Here is a 12343-nt window from a genome sequence, read left to right as displayed (position 1 = left end):
CATCCATCATTAACATCAGGAATAATACCAAAACAAAAGATATACCCCCTCCCACTCCCACCCCTCCTGGATGTGTGGATGCAATTCAATGGAAAATAAAGATAAAGGGCAACTATAACAAATCTACAAAAGATGTCAATGGACCCCAAACCAATTTGAATATCTTATGCCCCAGCAAGTCAGCATTCATTTTCTCATACTTATAAGTTAAGCATAAGTTATAAGTTGTGTGTGGTTGGGTGTTTTTTTTTTTTTTTAATATAAATTTGTGTGTATATCTTATCTATCTATATTTCTCTTAGTGTACCTGGGCAGCCATATTTGGATGAACCTTATAGAAACACATGCTTTAAAATTTTCCTTGGTGTCTTACAATCTCCACCAAACTCAGGAGTGGATGACATTACCTTTTGCACAGTAAGTAGGAGCCTGTTTACACCTTTCTCTGTGGAATTCTGCATATTTTGTAGGGCCAAATCAAAAAGTGATTTATGTGATAGGGATAAAATCAGTTTGTTCTTTGTCTTGATGCTGTTGTTGGTCAGCACAAGTTTACAGGTTATTGCTTAATGATATGTGGGCTATTGGAAATGGAGAGTAGTCTAATTGTTAAAGCAGCATGCTAAGAACCCAGGAAGCCTCTATTGAAAATCCCAAAGTACTTCTGACCTTTAGAGCTTACCATGAACTTGACTTTGGAAAAGAGAATATGTTAAAAAAAAAATCCAAATTATTTTCTGATAGACTAACTTGCTGAGCAAAGCAGAACTGTTAAAGCCTATTGGCAACAAAGTTAAACTGAAATGGATTGGCATCTAAGATTCTAGAGTTTGAACAGATTTTGGGCTCCATTTGCTAAACTATCTTTTCTAGACATAGAATAAGGGAACAAGTCTTACGGCCTCTTTTACAAAGCCACTCTAGCAATCCCGAAACCCATAGAGAATTAAAGGGCTTCGGGGCTGTTGCCGTGTGGCAGCTGCTAGCGCGATTTTGTAAAAGAGGCTGTTAGTATAATTGCTTTAATTAGCTAGCTTTAAGGGGATAATTTCATAACTGAGGATCTACATAAATGTTAAAAAAACAAACAACCCCCAAACATTTTATAATGTAACATAGGCACTTATATGCAGGAAGAATAAACCTATTGAGGGGGGGGGAGGAGAGTTGAGGGAACACTCCAATGACCTGTCGGCAGTGGCTGACGAAAGCCTCCAAACCTGGCCAGCCATAGTGGAGGAATGCCGAGAAGGAGTATTACAGCCTGCAAGGTTAGGCAGACCTTTATATACATTGGCCGGAAACTGCTAGAATCCATTTTTATGTCAGGCCTGTAAGAGAAGGTATTTCTAGTGGTTTTATTTAAGGATTACTTACATTTAATGAACCTGGAGATACTACTTTTCAATAGGAATAATCAAAGCATTTTACAAAATTCATTAATAAAACCAGAATGGAAAAGAAAAGGAGAGGGGGGGGTGCAAAGGTAGAAAGGGAAGGAAAAGATTGCTGCCAGGCATGTATTCCAATCTGCTCTATTAGCTAGCAGAGCCTGGAAAAACCAAGGAAAAGAAAGTGTGTTTTTTTTTTTTTTTTAATGTAGATCTAAATATCAATAGGTTGGCTCATCACAGAGGCATTGAAGGGATTTCCAGAGAACACGCGAGATACAGAAGAAGGCACTTTACTTTTTGGATTCTTGTTTTGCACAGAAAACAGAACGAATAGAAAGACTATGGAACAGAGGGCAAGGAATTTTTTCATGAAGAGATTCACCCAAAGTGGTTTACAATAGAGGTCTGCACGGGAACAGGGATCGCGGGAATCCCCCTCTGGCCCACTGGACTCCCACGGGGCTGGAAGGCTTTGGAAGCAGGGTTCGTCCATATAATATAATGGACATGTCAGCCTTAGTAAAAGAGGGTGGTTTAAGTTAATTACCTGAACAGCAAACAAAAAAAGGGTTCCACCAAAGAGATTCCACAAGGAAAACAGCAGGGCAAACACAAAAGAAAGTGGAATTGATGATCCTGTCAGAAGTAATTGCTACTTTTTATGGGGACGGGCGGGGATGGAGATAATTCCTTGCAGGGATGGGTGGGGATGGAGAGGATCCTGGTAGGGACGGGCGGGTATGGGTGGGATTTCTGTCCCCGCGCAACTTTCTAGTTTACAGTGCATTGAATAGTAATCAGGTACTCTTAGATATTTTCCCTATCAGTCCCGACAGGCTCACAATTTAAGGGTTCTTGCAGCAGTTTAGGGACTTATCCATGATGCCAAGTACAAAGGAGTTTCATTAAGAAAGTACCTTCTAAGTCAGAGTTAAAGATTTTGTTTGATTCTAAACTGGACTGGGAGCCTGTGGTGATGGATTGGGAGTGGTATAATGTAGTCTAATTGACAAACAAGAGTCAAACTCTAATAGATTGCATTCTTTTTTTAAAGAAGGGTGGAGATGAGGTTGCTGTATGCAACATTGCATTAGTCAAGGCAAAAGCACAGCACAGGAAGATTCATATAAAGCATATCTGATAGAGAGCTGGAAATACCATTTCTTTAGCATCCCTTCAGACTGGCACAGAAACGGATTAGTTTACGTCCTCTGCCAGCAGGTGGAGACTAAGACATTGACTTTTTGGCTGAGATATAAGTGGGCTATGCAATCCCATCCATTACCGTATTTTCGCGGATATAACGCGCACCATTGTAAAACGCGCACAGGGGTATAGCGCGCAGAAATCGCGATGATATGTACAAAAACTTTTCTATACCGCGCTCAGGCATATAACGCGCATGCTGCCCGACTCTCCTTTCGCCCGCCCTGACTTTCCGTGCGCTGTCCCGACTCTCCGTTCACCCCCCCTGACTTCCGTGCACTGTCCTCCCTTGAAGTCCTGTCCCCCCTTGAAGGTCTGTCCCCATCCTGAAAGCCTGATGCCCCCCCCCGACGTCCGATACACCCCCCCCCCCGGCAGGACCACTCGCACCCTCACCCCGAAGGACCGCCGACTCCCCAACAATATCGGGCCAGGAGGGAGCCCAAACCCTCCTGGCCACGGCGATCCCCTAACCCCACCCCGCACTACATTACGGGCAGGAGGGATCCCAGGCCCTCCTGCCCTCGACGCAAACCCCCTCCCCCCAACGACCGCCCCCCCCCCAAGAACCTCCGCCCGTCCCCCAGCCGACCCGCGACCCCCCTGGCCGACCCCCACGACACCCCCACCCGCCTTCCCCTACCTTTGTGTAGTTGGGCCAGAAGGGAGCCCAAACCCTCCTGGCCACGGCGACACCCTAACCCCACCCCGCACTACATTACGGGCAGGAGGGATCCCAGGCCCTCCTGCCCTCGACGCAAGCCCCCCCCCCCCCCAGCCGACCCGCGCCCCCCCTGGCCGACCCCCACGACCCCCCCACCCCCCTTCCCCGTACCTTTGGAAGTTGGCCGGGCAGACGGGATCCAAACCCGCCTGTCCGGCAGGCAGCCAACGAAGGAATGAGGCCGGATTGGCCCATCCGTCCTAAAGCTCCGCCTACTGGTGGGGCCTAAGGCGCGTGGGCCAATCAGAATAGGCCCTGGAGCCTTAGGTCCCACCTGGGGGCGCGGCCTGAGGCACATGGGCCCAACCCGACCATGTGTCTCAGGCCGCGCCCCCAGGTGGGACCTAAGGCTCCAGGGCCTATTCTGATTGGCCCACGCGCCTTAGGCCCCACCAGTAGGCGGAGCTTTAGGACGGATGGGCCAATCCGGCCTCATTCCTTCGTTGGCTGCCTGCCGGACAGGCGGGTTTGGCTCCCGTCTGTCCGGCCAACTTCCAAAGGTACGGGGAAGGGGGGTGGGGGGGTCGTGGGGGTCGGCCAGGGGGGTCGCGGGTCGGCTGGGGGGGAGGGGGGTTTGCGTCGAGGGCAGGAGGGCCTGGGATCCCTCCTGCCCGTAATGTAGTGCGGGGTGGGGTTAGGGGGTCGCCGTGGCCAGGAGGGTTTGGGCTCCCTTCTGGCCCAACTACACAAAGGTACGGGGAAGGCGGGTGGGGGTGTCGTGGGGGTCGGCCAGGGGGGTCGCGGGTCGGCTGGGGGACGGGCGGAGGTTCTTGGGGGGAGGCGGTCGTTGGAGGGAGGGGGGTTTGCGTCGAGGGCAGGAGGGCCTGGGATCCCTCCTGCCCGTAATGTAGTGCGGGGTGGGGTTAGGGGATCGCCGTGGCCAGGAGGGTTTGGGCTCCCTCCTGGCCCGATATTGTTGGGGAGTCGGCGGTCCTTCGGGGTGAGGGTGCGAGTGGTCCTGCCGGGGGGGGGGATGTATCGGACGTCGGGGAGTCGGCCGGGCAAGAGGGCTTGGGCTCCCTCTTGCTCCGATCGTGGATGCGGGTGCGGGTGGGAGCGCGTGCGAGCGGTCGTTCGGGGTGGGGGTGCGAGCGGTCCTGCTGGGGGGGTGAATCGGGCGTCGGGCGGGGTGGGAACTATGTTTAAAAACTTTTGTATACCGCGCGAGGGGTATGCGCGGTACGTAAAATCACGTATAACGCGCGCGTTATATCCGCGAAAATACGGTAGTCTATTTTCAGTCTCCAGCAGGTGCAGTTTTTCCCTGGTTTAGTATAGGGCCTGTTAAATTTGTTTAGTGGCCTTTTTGTTCCTGTTGTGAGTGCCGGATTGAGCTAGGGGGTCCATCCGACCTTGGGGGGGGGGGGTGCCACACTCAACTGGTTGAGTCCCTCCCTCCATTTTCCCCACCTCCCTGAAATTATTTTTTGGTATAAAGGTGCCTCAGCTGTAAGCCTTGCCCTTGTTCAGGCAAGGCATATAGCTTTGAGAGCCAGTAGGATCTCCTCACTTTAGTTAAAGTTGTAGTATAAAAAAAAAGCATTCCTGAGGCAATGCCAGTCTGAAAAGAAGTGTGCAATAAGCTTTAAATGACTAATTGTTAACCGGTGGATTTTCCTTTCTCTTTCTAGCGATTTGCAATGAGCACTTTTAAATGGAAAAAGTGCTCATTGTGTGCCCAACAAGTGGTGAACGCGGCCAGTGTGTGTACAATGGTCCGGCCACTCCTAAGGGGAATCCTTGCTTGCTTCTAGTGCTACGAGCAGGATTCCCCTTTGCACAAGCACTGCTCTTCGGCTGCAGGCAGTGGGGAAGCCCAGGCTTCCCCACTGCCCAGATAGGGATTTTCCCAGATGCTGATGGTCAGGGAAATAAGGTTTCCCTTACCACTGATAGTGCTGGGGACTCCCAAACTGCTACAGCAGCTGCTGTCTGCAGTTTTGTTTTAGCGGCTGGTTTTGTTTAGGCCTCTTTGCCGCTACTGTCCTCGGGGGAGATTTTTTTTAGTGGACGTTTTCTTGGTTTTGGGGGGAAGTTCTGCCGTTTGCCTGTGGCCTAAGGAGACCTCCCTCCTGTCTTAGAGACTGCAACAAATTTTAACTGCTTCTCATGTTTCCTTGCCCCCGAGGGGGTTTGCCCCTGATTTTGTTTTGATCATGTACAAGGCTTATAGGTGGCTGGGGGTCCTGCTTCCTCCCGGGGGTCTCTGGTTTTTCAGAGGCCAATGACTTTCCCAGTCTTTCAACCTGGCCTACTTAGACTGATACAGCAACAAAGAAAACCCTAAATTATATAGCCAATAAACCTGATCAAAATACTACTAGAAAAATTGGCTAAACCTCCTTAAACCTGAGAATAGAAAGTCTAACAATATAATTATTCTCTGGAAAAACACAAAAAGGCTTGCAGTTTGGAAATTCATCTCGCGGAAGTAATAGTAATGAAACTAAATGAATCCAAAACCAAACTACTTTGGCTTGGCCCCAAACTTGATCATTTACCCACCTCCATCCCACTGCCCACAGGCACCTCTCTACAACTAGAGTTCTCTAGCAAAGTTCTGGGCATCACCATAGATTCCTCGCTATCCTTCAACGACCACCTCAACTCCCTGATAAAAACATGCTTTCACAGCCTTCACATGCTGAGGAAAGTGAGGTCCTGCTTCCACCAAAAACACTTTGCCGTACTCGTACAGTCCATCATCCTCTCCAGATTGGACTATTGCAATTCCATCTACCTTAGCTTAACAAAGAAAAGCCTCCACAGACTCCAACTAATCCAGAACACCGCGGCCAAACTCATCTTCTCAAAAAGCAAATTTGACCATGCCTCTCCACTTCTGTCCAAGCTACACTGGCTTCCTGTCATCTCCAGGGTCCATTTTAAATGTGCCTGCCTAACCTTCAAGATGCTCCACGGCATCCTTCCACCTCTTATTCCTCTATCCTGGAATTCCTCAAATCCATTCTCCACCAGATCCACGCAAAAATTAAAACTATCCTTCCCCTCCTCAAAGGGTATCTCCCTCATCGGTAAACTCGGGTCCTCCCTCCACTTCAGAATCGCTCAGCTCTGGAACAGTCTCCCTTCCCCTCTCCGTAACTTGAGCCCCCTTCTACCATTCCGTAAGCTTCTGAAGACTTGGCTCTTCTCCAAAACGTAACCCGTCCCCTCCCTATTAATATCACACCTAACCTCTCTCTTACTTACTTTTATAAACCCACTGGAGTTCTGTTGCTTCCTATCCATGTAAACCGTGTCGAGCTCCACCTGTGGAGATGATGCGGTATATAAACCCAAGATTTAGATTAGATTAGATTAGCCACCAAGAATATAGCCTTAAGAATAAGGTCCTTGGACGTGCAGGAGCCAAGAGGCAAAAAAGGACGAAGAACAAGCACAGAGAGAACCAGACTGAGATCCCAGGCTGGAAACGAAGGACACACTGGAGGCCGGAGCAATTTCATCGCCTGGAAGGCGCCTGGAAGGCCCTGACCACTGAGGGGGAAAAGCTGCAGTCTAGTAGCAGTAGAAGCTCCTTACTGCTGTTGAAATAACGCTATGGGTCGGGGCACTAAGCAAAAAGAACATAGGATTAGGGATCTCCTTGATTAAACCCCTTGTACTTAATTTTTTAAACAGATAGGATGAGAGGGAGGAAGGGGGAATAAAGGAGCAAAAGAGCTGAAAGAGTAAACTTTCCAAGTTGTCATGGTTTGCCTAGACACGCATTCCTTGCACAGTCAGCTCTGGCAAAACTGGGATTTTTCCAACTGCTTTTGCTGAGTTACAAGGATGACCAGTTTTCCAACAGGGCCTAGGAGCTCTCACTACTTTAGAGCTGTGCTCTATAGGATATCTTGTCACCATAAGCTTGGGAGCTGCTTGGGGCCTTTTTATAAGGCAAAGCTTACAGCTTGTAAGTTTCTAAATCTGCTGGCTGAGAAGTGTAACCCATAAGTTTTTGACTGGTCTGGTGAGTGAAAAGGAATTACTATTTAATCTAAATTTAATGATAGAATTCCTTTTTTCTGCATTGCATTATAGTGATTGTAATTTGTCATTCAAAAAAGTTTTGCTGCAAGTACAAATATTGTTTTCAAGGTGTATATGTGCATAAAAATATATAGCATAAAAATATATGCTACTGATACATGGCATGGACTTTTAGACATAATGAAAATAGACATTTTTGGGCATGGAGCTTTGGTGAGGTTGTATGACTCTCGTAATAACTATTTTTACCTGCTTCAAAGCTTATCTTCTGGGAGCTTTTATAAAATAGGCATATCATCTGCATTTTGGCCCTGATTCTATAAAAGATTCCAACAGTTAGGTGCCTAGATCAGCATATCTAGCAGATCTAGGCACTTTTTTTTTTTTTTAATTGGCTTAATCAGCACTGATACCAATAAAAGCAATTATAAAACAATTAAAAAAATGAATTTGTTGGCAGATGCCTACCACTTCAGGGTAGATGTCTACAGAGAGGCACCTACTGGCGAGTAGGCATGGTGGGTGGATTTGGGGCAGAGTTTGAGCGTGGATTGAGACGGGTGCCTACCCTAGGCTCGCTCATTTAGGCCAAGAAAACCCTGGCCTAAATGGCAGTGTGCCTAAGGATTCAATGCCTACTAGTGCCTAAGAATGCTTAGGTACAAATCTATAAATGGGGAGTGGCTGGCACAGTAGTTAGAGCCAGAGCCTCAGCCTCGTTGGGGGAGTCCGGAGAGGGGAGGTTGAGCACCCTCCTGCTGGCAATCTTCAGAGAGGGGTGGGGGGTTTTGTTGGGGGAGGGGGGATCCAGCAGGAGGAATTGAGCACTCTTCTGCTGGCGATCTTCGGGGTGGGAGTGGGTTGGGCTCCCTTCTCCCATGATCGTTTTGAGGGGGGGACTGGCAGGCACAGCTGCTATACTTATTGCAGCAGGGAGATCCCTTGCCACGATAAGTATAGCGGCTGCGTCTACAGTAACCTGGTTTTGTAACCGGCATCTGTAACATGGATGTCTGTTACAGAATCGGGTTTATTTTGGGCGGGTATAGGCCCGATTCTGTATAGGACGCCCATCTCTTGCATCCTATACAGAATCCGGGCCTAAATGTTCAAAGTTGTTAAAATACATGCAGACTGTGAAAAAATGCAGGCAGACTCTAAGAAATTGGAAGACTAGGCATCCAATTTAAATTTAATGTATATAAATTCAAAGTGATGCACATTGGGAAGAATAACTCAAATTATAGTAGATGCTAGTCTACCTTGGGGGTCAGCACCCAAGAAAAAGATCTGTGTGTCATTGTAGACAATACGTTGAAACTTTCTGTCCAGTGTGCAGCAATGGCGGCCGATAAAGCAACTGAGATGTTAAGAATTATTAGAAAAGGGATGGTTAACAAGACTAAGAATGTTATAATCCATCATTCCGCTGTGCAGTATCACCTTGAGTATTGTGTTCAATTCTGATCACCTTATTTCCAAAAAAAGAAAGAAAAAAAAATTAGCAGAAAAATAAAGATAAAGGGGGGGGGGGGGTCGTGAACGTCTCTTGTATGAGTTAAAATTAGAGGTTAAGGCTTTTCCACTTAGAAAACAGACAGCTGAGGGGAGATATAATTGAAGACTACACAATCTTGAGTGGTGTAGAACAGGTATAAATGGATCAGTTTTTTACTCCATCAAAAATTACAAAGACTAGGATAATACTCAAATATACTTTAAAAACCAATAGAAGTAAATATTTTTTCACTCAGAATAGTTGAGCTCTGGTACACATTGCCAGAGGATGTGTTAAAGAGCGGTTAATGTCGTTGGTTTAAAAAAAGGATTGCACAAGTTCCTTGAGGAAAAGTCCATAGCTGCTATTGAGACAGACATAGGGGAAGCCACTGTTTGCCCTGGATCGGTAGCGTGGAATGATGCTACTATTTGGGTTTTTGCCAGGTACTTGTGGTCTGGATTGGCCACTGTGTAGACGGAAAACTGGGCTAGATGAACCATTGGTATAACCCAGTTAGGCTATTCTTATGTACCTTAAATAAAAGGATGTATTTATCTTTCCAGGAGCTATTTTGTAGGTTAAATTAATGTAGTTTAAAAATATACCAGTGGTATTAAAAAAACAAAAAACATTCTTGCATTAATGATGTGGTTTTGCTTTTTAGTTATTGCAGAATGCATTGAAAGGGATCCAGTCACTTTTAAATGGTGGAAAAATGAAGCTAATGCAAATGGATCATATTGGATCACTTCTTGCTGTTTTAAAGGTGAAGTAACCTATTTTTTTTATGTTCGAAGAGCGTATATTGCTTTTACATTTTTTTAAATATAAGGAACGCCAAACATCAAAACTAGAAAGTTACACGGGGACAGAAATCGAATCAGTCACCACCTGTCCCTGCTGGAAATCGAATCCATCCACGCAAGTAATATCTTCCATCCCCATAAACTTTAGAAGTAGTTATTTCATTTAATTATGTTACTGGATTAAAGGCTCTGGTAGAGACCCATTTACAAATAAACAGACACTTTATTAATTTGGAAATATTAATTGAGAAGAATACATACGTTGTAAATGGGTCCCTACCCTTTCTTCTAATGTAAATATGAAATATAAATAGACCAGCTGTGCAGGGTTGTAAAAGTAAGAAATTTCTCGATCATACACTCTCAAACCAGGCAGCCATTCATGACAGAATACCGCGGCCATTAAACAAGGTGTCAGTGGGCAGGCACTTCTAATACAGTGGTCTCAAACTTGTGACCCAGGGACCACATGTGGTATTTTGAGGCCCTCGATATGTTTATCATAATCACAAAAGCAAAATAAAACAGTTTCTTGATCATATGTCTCTTTAGCTATAAATTACAATATTATTATTAAGATTTAGCCAAAAGGAAAGATTTATAAATTATAAAGAGTTTTACAGCATTCCAAATTAATTTCTTTATTATTTTTTCTGAGGCCCTCCAAGTGCCTACAAATCCAAAATGTGGCCCTGCAAAGGGTTTGAGTTTGAGACCACTGCTCTAATACATGAAGTATTTGCTAGAGGCAATGTTCTTATGTTTTTGGTAAACAGGCGAAACTTGTTTTTGCTGAGTTCCTTCTTTATCTTTTTGTCTCTCTTTAAGCACACCTGTGTAGGATTAATGGTTTTGGTGAGGCTTATATCTAGGTAAACAAATAAAATTCTTTATTTTTTGGTAATTATCAGTGATTAGTTCATTTTGATTTATGCATGTGCAGGGAGAAAATAATTCATTTTTTTTAAATTGCTTTATTAATAATTTAAATACATTATTAAAACAATACATTGATTCATACATGCTAAAAATATCAAATCATCTCATTTGTGTCTTCTATAATCCAATCCTCCCTTCCTCTCCCCATACCCCTTCCCACCCGGTGAGAGGATGTGTGCAGGAGATTCATAAGGTATAAAAGTATAAAAAGCTATAATTAAAAAATCAATGGAAGTACTCCTTTGGGAGCTAATCCAAATTTCATATGCACCCCAAATGCTGCTATAGCGATGTATCTGATTTCTCCGCTGCGCAGTCAGTTTTGACATTTGTTGTATATATTGAATTTTGGTCAACAGTACTCAGAATGCTGGAAGATCTGGTTGTTTCCAAGCAGATGCCAGAACAAGTCGACCTGCTGTCATTATCAAATGTATCCATCTCTGCTGCTGAATAGACAGAGCAGCTGGTCCCACATTCAATAAGCAGCACTCCATAGTCTTGGGTATTGAAATGCCTAGCACTGTCTCAATAAAGGAAATCACTTTATCCCAATAAATCTGTGCTTTTATACAATGCCACCATATGTGTTCAAAAGTACCCACTTCTACCCATCCTCTCCAACATTTATCCGACCCTTTTCCATACATAGCTCGCAATCGCGCTGGAGTGTAATTCCAACAAAAAAAACATCTTATAGCCATTTTCTATCATATTGCAAGCTATAGTACCATATAGGAGAGAGTGCATTATTTTAGACCATTCTTTATCAGTATAACATTTGCCAGTGATCTTTTCCCGACAGTGTCTATAATTCAAAGGGGAATGAAGATTCTCCAATTGTGCATTATATAATCTAGTGATACTGCCCCTCCCACTCTTATCATAGCCCTCCCTAAATCTGACTGTTCAGCGATGACTTCTTTAAGGGCCATTTTTCTATTAAAGCTTTCAATTTGTCTATAGTAAAATAGATCTCTCAGTGAGAGGCCGTATTCTTCCATCAGTACTTCAGAAGGGACAATTTTCCCACCCTCTTATAATTGGTCCAATGTTTTAAGACTTTTCCTTCCCCATAGGTGGAAGGCCACATCAACCTCACCTGGAGCAAAATTAGGCATATATGTAATAGCTGACCCCATGAAATAAATCTTATCCCCAAAACATGGCCTACAGACCTGGGTCCACAGATCGAGAATATGTCTAATCCTGTAATACGATACCTTTGCTATAGCATATAGTTGTGGGTATTGAAGCCAGGGTATCGCCCACAGCTGGGGCATGCCCAATATTTCCTGCTCCATACGCACCTATGATTTTTCCCTTATCCCATTTCCAATTAATTAAATACCATAATTGGGATGCTTGATGATATAAAAAATGTGGTACTGCCATTCCCCCTAATTTCCTAGGTTGGTACATCATCACACGAGATACCCTTGGAGTCTTATGTTGCCAAATATAAACAAATATCTTCCGCTCCAGGTGGAAAAAAAATTTACTAGGTAGAGGGATCGGTAAGGCTGAAAAAAAGATACAACAGCCTCAGAAGCACCACCATCTTGTTTGTACCCTGCCTAACCAGGAGATTTCAAGATGTTTCCACCTCTCCATATCCTGCCAGATTGCTTTCAAAAAGGGAGGATAATTAGCAATGTACAGCAAATCCAATAGCTTAGTTAAATTAATCCCCAAGTATCGTAGTGATTGTTGAGCCCATTTAAAATAATTACTAGGGAACCATCTACGGTCTAAGTCTGACAGGGTAAGATCC

The 12343-nt window shown here is 44.9% G+C and overlaps 1 protein-coding gene across 4 annotated transcripts in view; it reads left to right on the top strand.

The window, feature by feature from the left end:
• The window catches only part of HEATR6 (HEAT repeat containing 6), a 124859-nt gene that overhangs the window by 29507 nt on the left and 83009 nt on the right, over window positions 1-12343 (top strand). For all 4 annotated transcript variants that reach the window (XM_033922468.1, XM_033922466.1, XM_033922464.1 and 1 more), the window contains 2 exons: window positions 303-417; window positions 9489-9590. In XM_033922468.1, coding sequence (XP_033778359.1) covers window positions 303-417; window positions 9489-9590 — 217 coding nt within the window. The remainder of the gene's footprint in view (window positions 1-302; window positions 418-9488; window positions 9591-12343) is intronic.

Source organism: Geotrypetes seraphini, chromosome 15 (genome assembly GCF_902459505.1).
Source record: "Geotrypetes seraphini chromosome 15, aGeoSer1.1, whole genome shotgun sequence".
Lineage (NCBI taxonomy): Eukaryota > Metazoa > Chordata > Amphibia > Gymnophiona > Dermophiidae > Geotrypetes > Geotrypetes seraphini.
The sequence above is the reverse complement of the archived record's forward strand: the minus strand, read 5'-3'. Positions and strand labels throughout refer to the sequence as shown.